General features: G+C 44.7%; 1 protein-coding gene across 20 annotated transcripts in view; it reads left to right on the top strand.

Annotated features, from left to right (window-relative positions):
• The window catches only part of ERC2 (ELKS/RAB6-interacting/CAST family member 2), an 869,527-nt gene that overhangs the window by 707,570 nt on the left and 142,063 nt on the right, over nt 1–19,894 (top strand). For 4 of the 20 annotated variants that reach the window (XR_014781668.1, XR_014781669.1, XR_014781670.1 and 1 more), the window contains exons 20-21: nt 1,883–1,948; nt 3,049–3,166. The exons of 13 other annotated variants lie outside the window; for them this stretch is intronic. Coding sequence is in view for 1 of the 7 variants with exons in the window: in XM_084794835.1 (XP_084650961.1) it covers nt 1,883–1,909 (27 nt within the window). In the remaining 6 variants the exon portion in view is untranslated. The remainder of the gene's footprint in view (nt 1–1,882; nt 1,949–3,048; nt 3,167–19,894) is intronic. 3 more of the 20 variants (XR_014781666.1, XR_014781667.1, XM_084794835.1) reach the window with 1 other exon arrangement.

Raw genomic sequence — 19,894 nt, 5'->3', positions numbered from 1 at the left:
TTATTTAACAGCCATTTAGGAAGCGATCAGCAGGGGCTGTGGGCTGCATTTTACAGAAAACCTCCAATTTTGTTTTGTACTGGCAAATAGTAGCATCTTGCCATGCCCTGGTGTTTTCCTACAGAAGTGACTCTGGGGGGGGGGGTCAAGAACTTTATGATGAAAGTCAGGGTCTCTTATTCTGAGACTATGTTTACATACATACCCACTGAAATCCTGCACTGAATCATACAGGTTTGCTAGGTTCTCAAGAGCTTCCTTAATACTGCCCTGGGGTGTCCTGCAGGGAACTTTGCCTCTTCATGAATATGAAAAGGAACATCAAGTTTGCTTTTATCCAGAGATAGAAAAGGAAGTTCAGTGAGTGTAGCAAGGCATTTTCCTCAGTCCTGTAGGGATAAAGAAGTGTGTTGCCAGAACCCTGGCTAGGAAGTACAGACATTCCTCCAAATCCATTGCTGCACTTGCTTTCTGCAAAAAGTGTACCTGAAGATTCATACTGACTTATCCAGTTCAAACTCTCTTGATTGACTCAGGCCCCACGGGAGATTCTCGGTTTTTTGTGAAACACTGATTCTTTTGGCAGTCTGAAGTCTCTGGACCTTTTCTCAAAATAATATTTTAAGTGCATAAGAGAAACAAAGTAAAAAAAAAAACTGTATTGGGAATCAGTTCAAAGACTATACGTATAAATCCTCAAGCAGATTAAAAATTACCTTGGCTTACTAAAGTATGTGAAACCACATACTGAGTCGTGTGAAATTCCTGGTTTTGGAGGTCTAAGGTAGTGGCATTTCCATATGCTTTAACCTACTGCTCCATGCAACACCTGCAAGGGTACAGATCCAAGTATCAGAAATGTTCCAAGTTACTCCCCTCCTTGCTTCCAGTTTTCAAAACAAAGAAACAAACCCTGGCAAACTCTGTTGTCATTGGTGAGTTGTTAAGAGCGCCCAGCTCTCAGATGATGTGTGGAGCCAGCATGCGGGCCACTCTGTCTCGCCCACATCTTTACATACTCTGTGGTAGTGAGAACTGTTCACAGCCAGAGCTTTGCCATAGAGCATAGACTGCTATCCTCAAGGACTTTATTTCCCCACTTGTTGGCCACTTCTCTGGGAGAAGCAGTTACCTGGAACCATTTGGAAACAGATTCGACGAGAATTCAAACCAAATTAGTTTCTGTTTATCCATAGCCGAACACGATGTTAAATTAAACAACGTCCTTTCTGCAAGCATTCTGCCAAAATGAAAGTTTATGCTCTTTTAAACTTTTTTATTGTAAAATCAATCATTCAACATGTGTATAGCTTTCTACATGCTGAGCCCCAAACAGAGGCCAACAAATAAGACTGCAGTGTGCTGGAGATATTGTAAAATCACCAATGTGAGTTATCGCATGCTAAAGCGTTTATTCCACCTAAGCAGATAGTTTTTTAAAATTCTTCGGCTTTTATTGATACTCTAAGCTTAAGAGAAATTAAGGGTATTTGATTACTATAATTACTTCTCTGCCTACTTTAAAGACTTAATCCACTCTTAGGCATATGCAATTCAGATTGCATGCTTTCCAGAAAAATAATCATCTGCTAATATAGACTAATTTTAATCTCCTAATCCAATCTTGACAGAGTCACAGCTTGAGTAGGTGGAATGTTTTTGTGTGGGGTTGTCATAGATACAAAACTTGGTTATGCGTTTGACAAGCCAGTGATGTGGAACTTAAGTTACTGTGGTTTTTTTTTTTTTCTTTGCTCTTTAAGATGAAACAGAAAAGTGCAGATTCATGTGCCTTTCAGTGCATGTGGTGTGACTAACCTTCTCTTCTTTCATTCTGACGCTCCTCCTCTCTGTGCACCTCCCCACCTCGGGCCGGCCGCAGGATGACGAGGAGGGCATATGGGCATAGCCGGGCCTGTAAACCAAAGTTCCAGTTTTGTTTTGAGGGGTGAGAAACCATCTTTTCTATCATTCTTCTAAAAAAAAAAAAAAGAGTTTGCATTCTAGTGTTGTATCGTGTGTGTGTGTTTGTGTGCTAAATTGTGCTCGCTGATGTTTGTGGTTGTGTCCTGTGTTTGCTACTGTGTTCCATGAGCGCAGAATGGCCGCGTGCTCTGACCATTCCCAAGAACCCAGTCCATCCCACGTTGCCTTCCCCAACCCCGCCCATCACCACATTGTTGCTCTGCCTTGTTGGGGCTGGGCTTAGCATGATCCAAATGTTTCTATGTCATTTCAGATATAAACTATGCCCTTAGGTTTTGTATACACTCCTCTAAGGCATGATTGTAGACTCAAAAACTTGTTGCAGTCCTGGTTTGCAGCTGAGTGCTTGCTTTACCGGATATACCATTGTGGCCTGACTCTCATGTCCTTCTGGTTGTGTCAAATGTTTGGCAAGAAATAAGGAAAATAAAAGTATGTATCTTCATGGAGCTGGATTTGTCATCTCTAAGAAGCCGGTTGAGTGGATTGTATTGCCCCTTCTGTGGCAGTTCTGAAGAAAACCCGAGGGCCAAGGTTTAATCATGGTGAATGCATAACTGTAACCCTTTCAGTGAGTTAGAATGAATGTGTTGCTCTAGGAGGTCTTAGTAGCATTTAACCAGTGGCTTTGTTTAAAACTTGCACTTCTAAAGGGACTTGCATTAATTATGTACATTGCATTTGATAGAGGGCTTTTGCTTTTTTGAAAGCTGACCTTGGCAGTGAAGAACCTTTTTCTTTCTTTTTTTTTTTTTTTTTTTTTAACTTTGTTCTGTTTTCCACACTGTAATTGAGTAAGGGGGTCATATAAGTACACATGGTTAGGAATGGCACAGTAAACTCTGGCTGCTAGGAAATCATTCTTCTCCAATACACCATGAATGTACACCATCAAGTTAGAGCTCCCTGGAGCTGAGTGGTCATATGGTAACATGGGTATGCCACTGAACTTGGTGATACTGCACATGACATTTTGTTCAGAACAAGGAATGTGGTAGACTTCGTACTGGGGTAAATTTCTTTCTGCTTAGAATGTATTTCTCATGCTGGTTTTTGTTCTAGGATAAACATGAACCAACGTTGAGATGACTCTTAGCATAACTGGATGTGTATATTTTCTCACACCTTGCCTTCCTATATACCGTGACAGTGCAGTCCATGAAAATGTGACCCCTGACTGGTATGTTTCACTCTTGAGTGTCAGTCTCATTGCTGTGCTCACTTCTTGGTTGGACCTGCTCTAAGTGTCATGCATATGCCAGTTGGCTTTAGTGGTTCTTGTGGCAGGAAATACATAAGAACTAGCTTTGGGGTAGGGCATCTTTAGGCGCAGTAAAGATGTCACCCAGAGCCTCGCCATGCCAGCAGAGCCTGCTGTTCAGAGTTCTCGTCTCCTCTTCGTCTTGCGTGAATTGGGAGGCAGTACTGGCATGAACACTAGGATCAAGAGGAAAGCTTGAGAGGTCGTGACACCAGGATGTCACCAACAGCAAGAGTCAAAAACCCAACAGTCTGTCCAGGGAAGACGTAAAGATAGGCATAGCATTAAAAAGGCATGACCTAGAAAAGCCAACGAAAGATGCACTCTTAAATGAAAAGGATTTTTAACCTGTCTCTTCCTGAATGATGCCTGCTCTTTCACAGGATTCAGGAATCTGTCCTGCTGTTCCCTGTGGCCCTCTCAGAGTTGAACCAGCCCGAAGAGCCGTAGAAAATCTTGTTTTGCTGAAAGCAAATGTAGAAAATGGTGTTAAGTCTCTGTCCCTTTAGCTCTGTTAAGTTCTCCAAACACTGTGCATCCCAGAAAACAACTGTCTTCAGAAAATTAGTGGATATATTATTCTACTTTAATATGCTGTAATAACTTTTATAGACTTCTGGGGAAAATTGCTATCTGTCTTGGGGACTCCTTTAAACAAGTATGCTCAGACATCCTTGGGCTTTTAAAGCTGTATCTTTAAGAGTTGAAATAATGAGATACTAGGGTAACCTATTTTTGAACAGCCATCATATGTTTCTGGCTGTATTACAATCTCTGAGGCCTAAAGAGACATTAAATTTATAACTAGAGATGAATAATAATGGCGCATTAAAAACTAACTGTTTTGAATGTTTTGATTTATAGCCCTTGTAAAAGAAGCATTACAGCATGGTCTTTATGTAGGCATCAGTTGTATGTGCATAACAGCATCAGAGGACTTCACTTGAAACTGGAGTCCTGGTGCTGAAATGAATTATAATCTAGGCCAAATTGCTCTGAAATTTATAACAAATTGGAATTAGCATATCAGCCCACCAGCTCCTCCCTCTATCGCCACTTCTGAATGGGAGGCCTGCGCCTGATTTATCTGTCTTCCTGTGATCATCCAAGAGTGGTATTTTATGAGAGCAAAGTGGACTAGGGAAGTTTGCTTTTCTAAGGGCTTTCAATGGTCCCTAGAATTAACCTTGCTCCACCTTTAAATCCTTATGGCCAGGCACTGGCTGTGGCCTGTGCAGTCCAAGGGCCTTGTACTTTGAAGGGATGGATCCTCTCTTAGTTTAAAGGTCTTATGTCACCACTGTGATGTGCTTAAGCTTTCCCAACAAGGGATTCTATATTTTCATTTTGCAATGGGTCCCACAAACTGCCTAGTCAGGGCAGCTTGTACTCAACATGTATCCCTGCACCCTCTGACTGGTTGCTGCTCTCTGGCCCACCCCCACCCACCTGTCTCCTTATGCCTAGGTTTCACATGGGGGGGGGATATATTTCTAGCAAGTGGTCCTTGTAGGCATTCCTGTGGTGTGTGTTTGGACTTTCCCTCTCAACACATGCACTTTTAAGTGTGAAGGTGTATGCAAGGAGCCTTAACTACATCATCTCCTTTATTTCACAAAATCAGAAAAGGCTTTCCTTAAGGAAAACCCCTGCTGTAGGATGCTTAGGCATCAACCAATAACTCTTCATCTTCATTGAATGAAGGTGCTTTTTTTTTAAGGGACTTAAGTAGTACTTTTGTCTGTGAGCACTCAAGGAGATGGGACACTAGGAGACCAAGTTAGGGTACCTTGAGACCTAGTGCCACATTTGCTTTGACACTGAGTTCTTTGCGTTGTTGTTATCTTTGAATTGTGCAGGCATAAGCCATCATTTTTACTTCTTAAGTCATAGGATAGGAATGCCTTTCTCTAATGAGAGCATATATAAATTTATGACCTGATTGATAATGCAGATGTAACATTAGCAAGCTCTGGTGCGGGATCATAATGGTAGTAGAAATATTGTGATACAGGTGAAGAATTGGTGCTGTGTGACATGATCAACAGATAGAGCATTTAAACATAGGCAGAGGGTTTTACACAGGGAGGCAGTGCTGGAAGGGTCAGCAGATCCCCCAGCATATCAACCCCCAGGAAAGATGGAAGAACAGGGGAAGTTGATGCCCTACTGGAGTTGTGGGGTTTGTACATTCTTGCTTCTCTCTACATACAGCAGACCTGTGCTTGTCCTGGACTTGGAGATGTTGACGCAAGTCTTGCAAGCAGCCTCTTGCTCCTCCTCTTTCTCTGGGGTTTTCTTGCCTGCCTCTTCTACTGAAATACTTGCTAGTGCTTCTGTGTAGCTTAGGTCTCCTGTGGATATTGGGCTGATGTAGCTCTCTACCCTGTACTATTGGTTATTAAGACATTCATTCATTTATAAGTTCACTTTCATTTACTCATCAAATGGTTAAGTTATTGGTTACCTGCAAGGACAATAGTGATAAATAAAGTAAATGTGATGATCCCCTGTGAATCTTGCCATGTAATTAAAGAAAATAGGACATAAGTGATTAAGCACATTAGTTATCTTACAGATTTTGATCGTTGCTTTGGTGGAAACTAGGAAGACACTGATTACAAGAGGAACTCATTGGACAAGGATGTTCTATGAGTTTCCTAATAAAGAGGTGGGTTTTAAGCTAAGTCTTGAAAGAGGGAGAGTCAAGGTATACCATGTGTATGTGTTTAGGAAGTAGGTACAGGCAGGTGCACAGAGATCTAGCAGCCGAAAAACATTTATGGAAAGCACAGCTTTTGAGTAGAGCACAAAACAGAGCTGAGGGTGGGGAAGTGGGAAAGGGCCAGACCGCATAGGGCCTTTAAGGCCAAATAAATGGCTCAGACTCTAGCCTAAGAAAAATGAGTAGACATTGGAAGATCTTAAGCAGGGCCATGATATAATTCCATTTGTGTTGTAGATGGAGAACAGCCCTGGCTGCTATGCAAAGGCTACATTTTCATGGCAGGAAAGCAGAATTAGAGGCCATCCCATCACCGAGAAAATTGATGATGCTGACCTAGGGCAGCAGCAGTGCAGATGCAGACAAGTGTACAAATTGGAGAAAAGACTAGGAGGTGAAGCCAGGAGGGCTGGATGAGGAGGTCAGATAAAGCATGAAACTGAGAATGCCTCTGTGGGTGTCAAAACTACAGAGGCTTTTGGAGGGCGGAGGGCTGGATACGGATCCAGGATTCTCTTTTCTCCAGATGTCCAGTCATCCTGGCCAAGGCACATGTAGGCTTCTGACCTGTGATCCTTCGCATTTGCCTGTGAAGCAGCATAGGACTCGTTGGCTTCCTGTTGTTTCAGTGATATGCAAGCTGAGTGAAAATATGGCTAACGTCTAAATTTAAGACTACAGCTTCTCTGACTCTCAAGAAAAGGAGAGACCTTGACTACCAAAGATTTCAAAGAGATGATACTGCTTTGTGGTACAGGCTGGCAATCTCAGCTACTTAGGATGCTGAGGCAGGTGGATCACTAGTTCAAAGTCATCTTGGGCAACTTAGTGATACTGCTAGTCAAAAAAAGGGACAAATAACGGCTAGGGTTATAGCTTAGTGATAATGTGCATGTTACTATGCACAGGCCCTATGCTCTTCCCCAGCACCATACAAAATAATAGTAGTAGTAATAATAAATTATAGAATGAGGAGATGTGCGAGGAGAGGGTGTTGTGTAGGAAAACAAAGTCCCAGAGGTTGTAGGAGGCCAACAAATCCCCAGAGAGTGGAGAACAATACTAATATCTCTTGCCGCCCCTCCTGAGAGCACCAGGTTTCCAACAGTTTGTTGGTCATGCATGACTCATAGGATCTGGCTATCTCTGGTGCTTGGCTTTCCATCTTGGACTGGAGAGACAGTGAGACTGCCCTGCAGAAGAAGATTTCAACTCTCTTCTCAGGACCCAGAATGAGAAATAACCAGAAGCAATTTTGAGATGTTGCAGAATTGTCATGCCATCTTCTGCTTCCAGTTGCAAAATCCATTTCTGAATAGAGTGAGATGGTTTTAAGCTTCAATTCTGTCTCTATTGCTACTTCTCTTAACTATTCCTCTGGAAGCCATCTATATATTTTATCATCTATCTGAGTAGAACAGTAAAGCTACTGTCCAGAGCTAGAACGTGAACACTGTATCCATGGTCTTGGCAGTCCATATCTTATTGGGGATAAAAATGTCTTCATTTCAGTAATGGAGACAGGTACAGAAAAAAAAAGTGCAGCTGCTGTCCTGAAAAGATTTAGGACTCTTCACAGTCTTTACGTTTGTATCATGAGCCCTGAGGAATGTGCAGCTCTGTTGCCCATGTGGATGTGGGCCTATTCCTTCAAAAGAGCATCTGTGATCCTCAGAGGTCCAGGGAAGAGCTTCTCACATCTAGGTACCAGTGGTGGACTTTGACCCAGCTCTGCTGGGCTATGCTTGGTGACCTGTGCAGGAGCCTTAGCTGTCTGGCTTTCTACTTCCTCTTTTGGTGGACGATGTACACGGCTCACCTGGCTGTGCTAGGGATGAGATGAACTGAGCTAGCTATGGTGTCTCACCATGCCTGGGGCTCAGTACTAGGTAGATTATCACTGTACTTTTTGCTCCTAGGTCCAGGTCAGTGTAACTGTATCTGCCAGCTGAGGAGAGTGATTGACACTGTGGGGTTAGTGAATTGGGAAGGTGAGACAAAAGGCAGAAGAAAGGAAAAGCAAACTGGGAAATCAATTCTTGTGAGCACAGATAAGCCTGAGCTACCTCCATGTCCCTCAAAAAACACACCCTTTCCAGTTATCGTGTGTGTGGTTTTTTTTTTTTTTCTTATTTTGTTCTGTCTTTGATACTTGAGGGTTACAGAAGAATTTTTGGTTTGTTCATAGTTTTAACAGTTTCTTTCAGGTAAAAAAAAGATCTAATGAGTAGTAACAAAATGCCAGTGACTATATAATGAACAGCGGTGACTGTGTCAGGTGGAGGGGAGCAAAGGGCCCTGCTGTCCATCCAGCTCACCCTGCGCTCCATGTGATGGGGCCACATAGAGAAGACAGGACACTCATGCTGTGTGTTTTCTGGAACCCCTCAGTGTTACCTGGCACCTGGCTCAGTTATATACCTTGGCTTAGAGAAGCTTACCTGGAACCTGAGAAGACATAAACAAATAGGAGTGATCTCTGGCCACGGGCTAGTCTTGGGAGGCAGCTTGCAGAGTGTTGTGAAGTTATGCGGCATCCTTCCTCTGCCAGGCCTAGGGCTGGGGCACAGGGAGCGCTTTGGCCCTCTCACTCCCTTATCGTTTGCTCTGAGTGTGATGGTGGTCTGGCCTTGCTTCACCTCTATATTGATGATCTGTAAGAGGGAGAAAAGGGCAAGCCACGGAAGCCGCAGATGACACTAATTTGGGAGGTGTTGGAAACATCTGTGAGGTTAGACGAACCATACAAATGGCCCCACGGAGGGTAGGAATGTGGAAGGGGCGAATCTTGGAGGAATCCAGATGTTCACATCTAGTGAAAATAATCAGAGATGCAGATATGAGTAAGTGGAATATGAAATACTAAATTAAAAACAAACAAACAAACAAAAAAAAACAACCTCCACACACTGGGAAGTTCAGCCTCCAAGTTTGCCATAGGTCAGAGCCGAGAGAGGCACAGAGTCAGTGTGGAGAGATGCCAGGGTCAGTGAGCCCTGACTGCATCTCGGTAAATACCAGAGCAATGGGTGTGACCACTGGTGATAATCCTGCCCATAACGTTTGTCTTATAGTTAGGACCTCAAACATTATCCATTCTGTTTCTCAGAGGATTTCCAGTTCCCAGAAAGATGAGGAGTTTAGGGAACACAGGCCCCAGATGAGGGCAGGACTTCATTCCGCCTGCGCCTGCCACCTTATGTAGCTCTGAGCCCCCCACAGCATCAGCGTTTGAATATGTGGGCAGTGTGGCATTTTTTCAGCTATAGTATTCAGGATCCCGTCCTGAAATGCCTCTCAAAGGAACCAGCTCTTGTTCCCAGCCTTGACCACTGCTCCTACATATTCTCAGAGGTCAATCTTGCAGCCCTCTGACCGGTGAGCACTGTCACAATCTGGAGTGTAGTTTTCTTTTTGGCTCAGCCTCAACCCTTTTCAAACATCTTCCCAAGCTGCAACAAATGGGAAAGCGAGAAATCACCCACAATAAGAATGAATGTCTCCTGCTATCCTTCCTCTCAGTGCCATTAGGCCTCCTAATCCAGGGGACATGACCAAGAAGAGACTTGATACCCTATGAGCATATACAGGGGGAAAAGGTCTCCCTCAGTCACCGTCATAGGGGAAGGGAGTAAGGGGAAAATGGGAGGGAGGAATGGGAGGATACAAAGGATGGGATAACAATTGAGATGTAATATGAATAAATTAATAAAATATATTTTTAAAAAAAGAATGAGTGTCTCTGTGCCCCAGTGGGTGAACCAACCAGGACGGCTGTATTCCCTTCTGTTTCAGGGCCTCTCTTGCCAGGTCTTTTCTCATGAGGTGCTCCTGTCCCCCTTTCTCTGGAAATGTTTGTCTAAGACACTGCGATGGGAATATATATCCCTTTAGCTTTGTTTCCCAGAATGTACAGTGTTAATAAGAATAATGACAGCACACAGCAGGTGAGAGCTGCAGCTGAGCCAGGCCTTAAGGGGTTAAGAGAGGTCTGGGTTTCAGGCCCCACCTCTCTAAGCAGATCCTGTTCTGTGGGCCACAGTCACCTTACTGCTGCTCCCCAAGTGACAAAAGTCAGTGAAGGGAGACTATAGGGGGCACCCTCCCAATCCTCTCAGCCTTCTTGCTGGAAGTAAGATGGGCTGGGGCAGCCTTGAATGTGCTTGTACCATGAGTGGTAGACCTATTGGTCCCCCAGCTGCTGCCTCGTGGGCACCTTGCTCCCTGTTATTATAAAGCAAGTCTCCTTTGCCTCCTGGAGCTGGGCTGTGAGCTGATTCTCCTGGCCCGGCTCCGGCTGCTCTTGATTTTGGTTGGCTTTTTGGTTTCATTTATTCTCTGTTCTCATTCCTTGGCACCAGGCCCTGGCTCGGGAGCATGTTGAAAACATAAGAGATCTTTCTCAATCTTGTATGTCTAAGGATGGGCCATATGCTGGGAGACTAGAGAGCAACCTGCTTTCTTCTGAGGAGGGAGGAGCGTGGCCGCTGCCTCTACATTGCCAATCTGCAACAAGGCTCCCAGGCCCTCAGTATAATTAGCATAGTAGAGAATTATCTTTCCCTCCTTGGAATGTAGAGTCGAAAGTGTGGAAAGGAGGCACCAAAGGCCAGGAGTAGTGTTGGTCCCTGCTGATATAGGTCTTGGGGCTGGGGAGATTTAATATGCCAGATGAGATGGCGGTGTGAGACACCCCAACTAACTTTCCCCCTCATTGTTATTCTTAAAAATTATAAATGCACTCACATGTTAATCCAGCTACATGTTTGCTTGCCAGGTGAGTATGTGCTTGGGAGTGGCTCTGGTCACGCACCAGAGACCTGCAGAACCATATGTGTTCGGTGTTCCACTGTGAGTGTCTCGCATGAGTGAGGGGTCAGGCTCTGGGAGGAATGAGTTCAGGTCACTGCAGTCTCCTTTGGTTGGGGGGGGCAAGCCTGTCCCCAAAAGTTCTCTATCTAGACCCTCATCTTTTGAGAAAGCCATATTGCCCACCTTTGTGGAGAAAATGTCCCATGTTCTGATTTTGTCTAATGTCTCGTCCATTCTATGAGACAGGCATGAAGGGTTCACACGCCACACCTGTGTCACAGAGAAACAAAGTGAGATGGAGACAGTTGAGCTGTGTGTGGGGCTTCTGGGGTACAAAGGAATTCAGGTGTGAGCTTTAAACACAAGACCTTTAGTTAGCTACTTCTACTGGCCCGGTAGTTTCTGATTGGACAGAGTTTCTGTTTCCCAAAATAATAGTAAAGGTACACACAGTCCAAATAAACTAAAATATAATGGAAGTAAAACAGAACTCCATAGAATTTTATATTGCAGATCTTTTGGGGGCCTTGAATGGGCCAGTGACCTCAAAGCAGAACTCTGAAAGACAGGAAGGAAATACGTGGCTTATAGCTCAAGGGATCTTGTCTTCCCAGGCCTTGCATTGAATTTGAAAGCGTAGAGTTTGAGGGAAAGTGGTGTTTTATCTATAGGTAATGTAAATCCAACTTAAAATGCTATCAGGGTAATCTTGCTGCCTTTTGCATTGGGGTTGGGAAGAGGTGCAAAGCACAGCAAAGGTCGCTCATCTCAGATGCTTCTACTCAGTTCGACCATTGTAGTCCCTAAGCAGCCATAGAATAAAAAACATGGTGAAGTTCCAATATAAACCGCATGGGTAGACAGTGACATGAGAATTTCATACGAACTTCATGAGTCACAAATGTTCCTTTGATTTTTCTTCCCCCATTGTTTAAAACGTTCCACCCCTTATTGTTTGCCAAGCATAACTGGTTTTGACCCAGTGTGGTGCTGTTGTCTGTAACCCATCCCGAGGACTTTCACCTCCTCACCTGGTAGCTTCCAGATGGAAACAGAGAGGGACGGGGAGCTTCTTGCTCAGCTCATGGGTCTGGAATCTGAGAACTGCGCTTGCAACCAGGCGTGTCTATCTCCAAAACTGCTCAGTGTTTATCTTGCTTGCTGCATTAGCTCCAGTAGCGTCCCTTGAATGGCACCTCCCGATCTCTGCTTCAAGCTCCCCTCACAGCCCCCTCCTATGGGCAACTAAAGAGAGGCCTTTTGGGCTGAGACCATGAAGTAGACCAAGTTCCTGTCTCCTTCCTCTTCGTTACATGACTCTTTCCCACTAACTACTTTGTTTCCTTACTCTCACACTGTCTTTCAGTGTCTCTTCCTCTTCATGGTCATCCTTTTCCATGAATAGAGCAGCCATTCTGCCTGTAGACGTTTTGGGGCATTGAGAACGGGACCTTGGGCATGCTGGAGCTTGGCCCCTTAGTGACACATTATTTAACACCTTGAATCTCAGTCGCCTGACCTGGAAATGGGGAAGTAGTCTTTCCCTCTCCTCCCACCTGAACTTCTTATAAAGCTCCAGTGAAATAAATACGTGTAGCTTCTTCTTCAAGTGTCCCCCTCTTCTGACACTTATTCCATTTCATGGCAGTGTAGTGTCCGAAGGTCTGGGAGTACTAGTCAGGTGTCTACTGGGCAGCTGAAACACCCGAATAGATATTCATCTTTCTATGCTGTGTTGAGAGTGAGCACTCATCTCCCTGCTGTTACTGGTCCATGGTGACACATCTTGCCAAAGGAACAAATGGGGCCCATCCTCTTGTGGCTCCATGCCACGAATGGGTCACATCTAATTCTCGCAGGGGTGAGCAAGCAGTCTAGGCAATACAAATTGTATACTCACAGGCTCCAAAGCCTATGCCTAGGTGTTCACAGTAAACTAGCACCATCAGAGGCCTGTTGGAATTAGGCTACAGGCTTAGAGCTTCCAGGTGTTTGAGAAAGATCTCCGTGATTTGAAGTCAGGAGAAAATTCTAGCACTTTTACCATAAACCCAGCAGAATTACAAAGAGAATTCCAGAGCTGCTCTTTTTCCTAGCTGCTGGTGGTGTTATCTCCCCTGAGCCTGAGTAGATAGAGGAAATGTTGGAAATAGCTTGTTGAGAAAGGCTGGGTTGTATCTCCTTTGCCTGAAGAAAAGCATGTGCACACTTGCTAGTGGTGACGCATTCTCAGAGAGGCTGTGAGGGATTGTGCAAGCAGGGCAGACTCTGGTAGATGACAGGCCTTTGTGCTTTGGGTTGCATGGCTTCCAGCAGCTGGCACCCCTCAGAAGTTGTGTGAAACTAGGTAGAGCTCCTGGTGCAGACTTCTGAGAGAGGGTTAAGGAGACTTTGTGTGTAAGTCTTAATCTTATTGGGAAATTTTAAGGTGAAAAAAACGTAATTATATCTGAAATGCCAACAACCACAGCCAAAAGAATGTCTCCTCTTTGGAAGGTCCTTTGTTGGTGAGATTAAATGCTAAGCCCCTGTGCCTCTGCCTACAAATCATTCAGATTATTTGAAAAGAAATGAAAGATGACACCGGGAGGGAAAAAAGTCACATAGCACAATAGATGAGGCCTAACTAATGCCCACCTGTTTAACAACTAGTTCAACCAATTTATGCTGACTACTTACTATGTTCAACTCAACAGAACATAGACAAAGTCCCAGCTTTTGAATATTTTACCCAAATAATGAATTTTATTCTTTCTTCTTTTTATTCTTTCTTTTTCCTTTTTTTTTTCTTTCTTTGAGACAAAATTTCATGTAGCCCAGGATACCCTTGTGCTTATAGAGCCAAAGTTAACCCTGAACTTCTGCACCTTCTGCCCCGCTCTCTCAGGTGCTGAAATTACCAGCTTACCAGTGCAATCAGTTTTCTTAACCATCTGTCAATATAAGGATCTGATCACAGGCCGTTAAAACCATCCTGGTTAGTGCCGGCAACCTCACATGGCATAACCTAGCATCACACGTGTTTTTAGACAAAAGAATGAGCGGTTCCAGCAGTTGACAGAGAAATTCATGGTGTGGCTTGAACATCAGGACAGGATGAGGAAAAGGGCAAGGTATAGCGGGAGTAAAAGAAAGACAGGAAAGTGACAGGAGTGCTGGAATGTGGGATGGTAGGCGCTGACAGACCCCACTGGTGTCCAGCGAGATGCATAACCATGGAACAGAGTCACAACCCTGAGCGCCATTTGTCTTGGGTGGAAGCTAGCCTACATCAAAGGCTGCCTTTGTCCACACAAACCTGTACTTATTTGTCATTTGTCACCTCACGTAAGCCCTGGGGTGAAGAGGAGAGGCTAAGTAAGGCGTCTAAGGAGGTGGGGAAGCCTGCGTGGAATTTAATTATATATTTTACAATACCACTTTTTGCCTCAACTTCATTGCTGGGTGACCATTAGGAGCCATCATAGAGCAAGTGTTCTGAAGACCCAGGTCCTAAGCATCACGCAAAGTCTGTCCCCACACAATTTCATTTCTAAGCATTTCTGCATCAGGTGACTTATATTAGTCAGCTGGAAAATCAAAAAGTGAGATATATGCATACATATAAGAAATTATACACCCTATATCTTATATAATACACATAGAATAGTGTATGTTAAGCATTGTGTTAAGCACTACATCTAACTGACAAAAGCCTGTCGAGTTATTAAAACTCTTGTACTTGTGGAAAGGATTGCGAAGTATAAAGGAAGATGAGAGTCAACAGTGTAGTAGGAAGGACAGTAGCCCTGGATGAAGGCTTTAGAAAACCTTTGTTGATCTTAGGCCCAAATATTTTAGAACTGGTTTTGCTTAATGAAAAATAAACAAAAACAAGACAAACAAGGAAGTTAATATCCATTTAATGAGGTTGTCTTGTGAATTAAATCCTTTAAACCATGTAAAATGGCTAATATTGTGAGAGCAGCACGCTAGTTGCATTGATAAATGGAAACCTTTAAGGACAGTCCAAAGATAACCGCCGAATCCTTTGAAGGACTTTGCAGAGGGGTCATGTCAATTATTTGTTCTGCTTGCTTTCAGTTCAAGCAAGAGCTTCTTCCCTGCCGAACCCTCCTGTGTATGTGCAACCATGGGAAGTGCCTAGGCTAGCCATTCTTAATTCTGGCTAAAACGACCACATCATACCAAGCAACCGCTTCAGAAGCCCCACAGTCTGATGTTTGCCTCCCAGGCTCAGGAATAGTAAGAGCAGCTTTGCAACACCTCACCGCTTAGAGTTTTACCATGTACTAACTTATTACACACACACACACACACACACACACACACACACACACACACACACACACACACAAACTCATGAGATCGGCCCTCTTAGCAGTACTATTTTCAAGATAACTAGACCCTAAGGAGTCCATGAAAGTTGTCCCCAGGAAGGTGCAGAAATGAACAGTGGGGTTGGTTTCTATAAATGGGCAGTTGGCTCCTGGAATCTGTGTTCCAGGTTTCTCCACGTTTGTGCTGTTAACAACCAGGACTAGACACTTCTCAGTCTTGCATATGGTAATTTGTACATACTTAAGAACATCCATAGGGGGGCTGGAGAGATGGCTCAGTGGTTGAGAACACTGACTGCTCTTCCAGAGGTCCTGAGTTCAATTCCCAGCACCCACATGGTGGCTCACAACCACCTATAATGTGATCTGGTACATACTATATACATAATAAATAAAAATCTTTAAAGAAGAAGAAGAAGAACAAGAAGAAGAAGAAGAACAAGAACAAGAAGAAGAAGAAGAAGAAGAACAAGAAAAAAGAAAGAAAGAAGGAAAGAAAGAAAGAAAGAAAAGAAATTGCCCTGGCTTTAAAAAAAAAGAAAAGAAAAGAACATCCATAGGCCTCTAGATACTGGATCCTAGTAGCATTCCTTCCCCCCAGTATAACAACCAAAACTGATTCCAAAGATTGGTGAATGTCCCCCTGTGGGCAGAGTCACCCCCAATTGAGGAAGCCATATCTACGTGGAGAAGCAATGTACATGTGTGGCCTAGATGAACTCTTGAAATTCACTTTGACCATTGTTGGACTTTGGCCTACTAGCTGAGGCCACCTCATAGACTTTACAGCCAGGAAGCCAGCTGTTCCACCAGAGGAAGGGAGGGGGGCTTTCTAAACACATTGGGATATAGTGTGCCCACTAGGGCCTGGTGGACAGAATACTAGTCAGGGTGTATTGCTCAGTGGAGGTGCAGAGGGTGGGGTGATGTTCTGAAGAGACAGACACCTGACGCACGAGCGTAGCGGACCCCAGATCCTGATCTAGACACTGAAAGGGGGTGTTCCTAGAGTTCACAGGACTGATTTAAAGCACACTCCAGCCACCAGCTGTTCTCAGAGCCTGGGCCACATAGTTAATCTAAGCGCCTCTGTTTCTTCTCCTAGAAAATATAAGCAGTCTAGTGTCAGTTTCCACCTTACAGTGGTGGTGGGAGTTCCTAAAGCCACTCTCTGACATATTATAGGAAGCATATGAAGTGTAGAGTCTTATCACTTGTCCTGTCTACTAGGCCTGGAGCTGTGGTACTAAGAGGCTGTGAAAATGGGGTCTGGACTCCCAAGTATCAGCCCGGTATGGCTGTGTGTTCTCTGTGTGATCCTGACAGAGTACCTCAGCCCGTGAGAACCTCCAGCCTCCAGGTCCTCATCCCCAGGCCCTGTCTCCCAGAGTTAATCTTTCTGGACAGGATGACACTTCCCTTTCTCATCTTCCCTTCCTATGGCTACCACAGCAAAGTACCACACGCTTAGCTCAAGTCGTGGACAGAACGACTTCCTCCTAATGCTGAGAGGACATCTCTCTGTTCTGGGCCCCGAGATTTCTGGAGGCTTGTGGACAGTCTCTCCTGTTGTTCTTTAGCTTGTAGCCCATCATCCCGGGCTCCACCTTTCATCTTCCTGTGGAGTCCTTCCTGTGTCTGTGCCCCACATCTTCACCCCTTTCCGGAAACACTCCTTATAGCCTGAAAGAGTAAAGTCACCTTGAAACTCTCCAGACTCTGTGTATCGTTACATTGCCAGCTAGCATGTATGCAGGATAAAGTTTTGGTGCTGCCAGCCGAGTGGGGATTTGGCATCTGCCGACAGGGCCTCATTTCTCCATCAAGGCTTGCCTCTCTCCATCAAACAGGGACCTGCCGCTAAAGTTTTCAAAAGATTGTTGTATTGTGAGACTTGAGCAAACTTGATCTTCCAGGTTTAACTTAAATATTGTTTCCATTTTGAAGGCTGTCATGTGGGTGTACCACAAAGCGCGTTTACTTCCCACACTCCCCAGCCCTGGGTGGAGGTATGTATGCAGTAATAGAATACCAGGAAGAAAGAGGGAGCTTGAAATGGATCCCGGGCTCTAGGCCTGTGCAGAGACAAAGCAGGATGTAAGTAAAACCATTACTTCTCCCTCCTGATCAAAGGCAAGATGCTGTCCCCGCCCCCTGCCCCACCACCCAGAAAGCAATTAACACAGCCTGGCGGCTCCTTGATAGTGATGGGGATTCTCAGCTCAGGACCAGTTCTGACTCATGGGAGTTGAAAGTAGAGTACCGCATGTGCCCAGGTTGAAAAATGCAGGTTTACTTATAGAATACATTATGAAGTTCTGGCAGAGGAGGAGCCATGCATGGCAGCTTACCATGTTGTTGACAGATGACTCTGATCATCTGCCTCTGGTGCCAAGGGAGGTCAGAATGGAGCATTGGAGACTAAAAGGTTAACATTGCAGGACTCAAATAGATTTTATAGCCACCGTAATCTTGTTAAATGGAGATTCTGATTCCTCTGGGGCCTGGGTGGAGCCTGATGGTCTGCATTTCTGACAAGCCCCCAGGTAGATTTGCCAGATTTAGAAAGAGAGGGGAAAAAAAAAAAAAACAAAGAGGGGAAAGTGGAGAGACAGTCCACCCAGCTGGAGTTATGTGTCCTGTGCCTTTCTGGCAGCTCTGTTCCCAGGTGACATCCATGTTGACATGAGGACCACACTTTGAATGGCAAGAGTGTATATCAGAAAACAAACAAACCCATGAAAGTCTGATGAAAAGGCGTGGCCGAGCTAGTAGATGAGCATCTGGCACATTTTAGAAACCAGCTTGTGGCTTGCAGGGTAGTCACACTGCAAAATGTAACTGGCTACAGACGAAAACAAAACTACAGCAGCCAAGAGAAGCATCCACCTTTCAGAAACAGGTCCCTTGCTTTCTTAGTCACTCGGGGTCAGTAGGGATAATCTCTGCTTACCTGATTTACTTAGCCACATATTGGATGGGAAAATCAAAAAATAAAATCAATAAATGACTCAAAAATACTACTTAAACACTGAGAACATTTTGTCACAATCGGCCTTCTGGTCTGGTCCTGCCTCTAAAAGGAGGAGGCCACCATGGCCTTCTTGCAGCCTGGCTCCCTGACACGTGATCTGCACGGTCTGGAGGAGCCTTCCTGTACAGGAGCAGAGCCAAGACTTTGAAAAATGAAGAAATATTCTAGCTCCTTTAAGGGAACAGACACTTGTAGATGGCTTGAAGGTTGATGCAGGAAGGGAGCTCAGCCTGAATTTAGGATTTCCTCTGCCAAGGGGGTAGCCATTGCAGAAAATCAGCTCCCCTGAGCCCTCCCGCCGTGTGCGGCATAAGAGGTAGATCCCACGGGGATGCACATGGTTACATGGTTACGATCTGGTTTGTAGGATCTGGTTTTTCAGAGCTCTCTTTGTTTTGTTCTATTTTTAAAACGCAGCAAGGTTGCCTACATTCCAAATCTTCCTTGCCTGAGTTCTATAATGAAAAGCATTTCCTTCCTGCCCATCCACAGTAAAGACTGGGTTGAATCTTGTCTATATGGTTTGAGTCATGAGTTTAGTAGACTTACTTACTTACTTTATTTATTTATTTATTTATTTATTTATTTATTTATTTATTCACTCATTTATTTATTCATTTATTCATTCACTTTATTTCTTTATTCATTCACTTCATTTATTCACTTTATATCCCAGTCTTAATTCCTTCCCTTCTCACCCCATTGTTTCACTCTCCCTCCATCTTCCCCAACCCCTGTCCCTCAGAAAAGGGGAGCACCCCACCACCAACCCATCCCAGTTCATCAAGTTTCATCAGGACCAAGCACACCCATTTCCCAAGGCCTGGCAAGGCAGCCCTGCCAGGGGGAAGTGATCAAAAAGCAGGCAACAGAGTCCATGTCAGAGAAGGCCCCTGCTCCTTATACTAGGGGATCCACATGAACCCTGAGCTGCCCATCGACTACATCTGTATAGAGGACCTAGGTCCAGCTCCTGAATGGTCCTTGGTTAGTGTTTCAATCTCTGCAAGCCCCTCTGGGCCCTGGTTAATTGGCTCTGTTGCTCTTCTTGTGGAGGTTCTGTCACCCGCAGGTTCTTCTATCCTTCTCCCCACTTTTCCACAAGACTCCCTATGTTTTGCCCAGTGTTTGGCTGTGAGTCTCAGCATCTGTTTCAATCCACTGCTGGGTGGAGCCTCTCAGGGGACAGCTCTGCTAGGCTCGCATCTGCAAGCATAGCAGAGTATTGTTAAGAGTGTCACGGGTTGGTTCTCTCTCATGGGATGGGTCTCAGGTTGGGCCAGGCCTTAGTTGGACAATTCCCTCAATCTCTGCTCCATCTTTATCCATGCACATCTTGTAGGCAAGGTAAATTTTGAGTTAAAGTTCCTGTGCGTGGGTTGGTGTTCCCCTCCCTCCACTAAGAGTCCTGTCTAGGTAGAGGGTGTCCTCATCTGTCTCCATAACCACTGCTACTAGGAGTTTTCAGCTAGAGTTACTCTCACATCATCCCAGAAGCCTACCCTATCTTAGGTCTCCAGATTGTCACAGAGATGCCTCCACCCATGGTTTTTCTTCTCTATGCAGGCCCTCTGTCGTCCTGCCCACGCTCTCCCCAGGTCTGATCCCCACACTCATTTCTCTCTGTATTCCCTTTTCTACCTTGCTCCCTCTCTTCTTCCACTCCCACTGTCTATTCTATTTCCCCTTCTGAGTGAGACTTAAGCATCCCCCCTTGGGTCTTCCTTGGTACTTAT

This window comes from Acomys minous, assembly GCF_964271855.1.
Source record: "Acomys minous genome assembly, chromosome: 9".
NCBI classification, from domain to species: domain Eukaryota; kingdom Metazoa; phylum Chordata; class Mammalia; order Rodentia; family Muridae; genus Acomys; species Acomys minous.
Note: the sequence above shows the minus strand (reverse complement) of the source record. Positions and strands in the feature narration are given on the sequence as shown.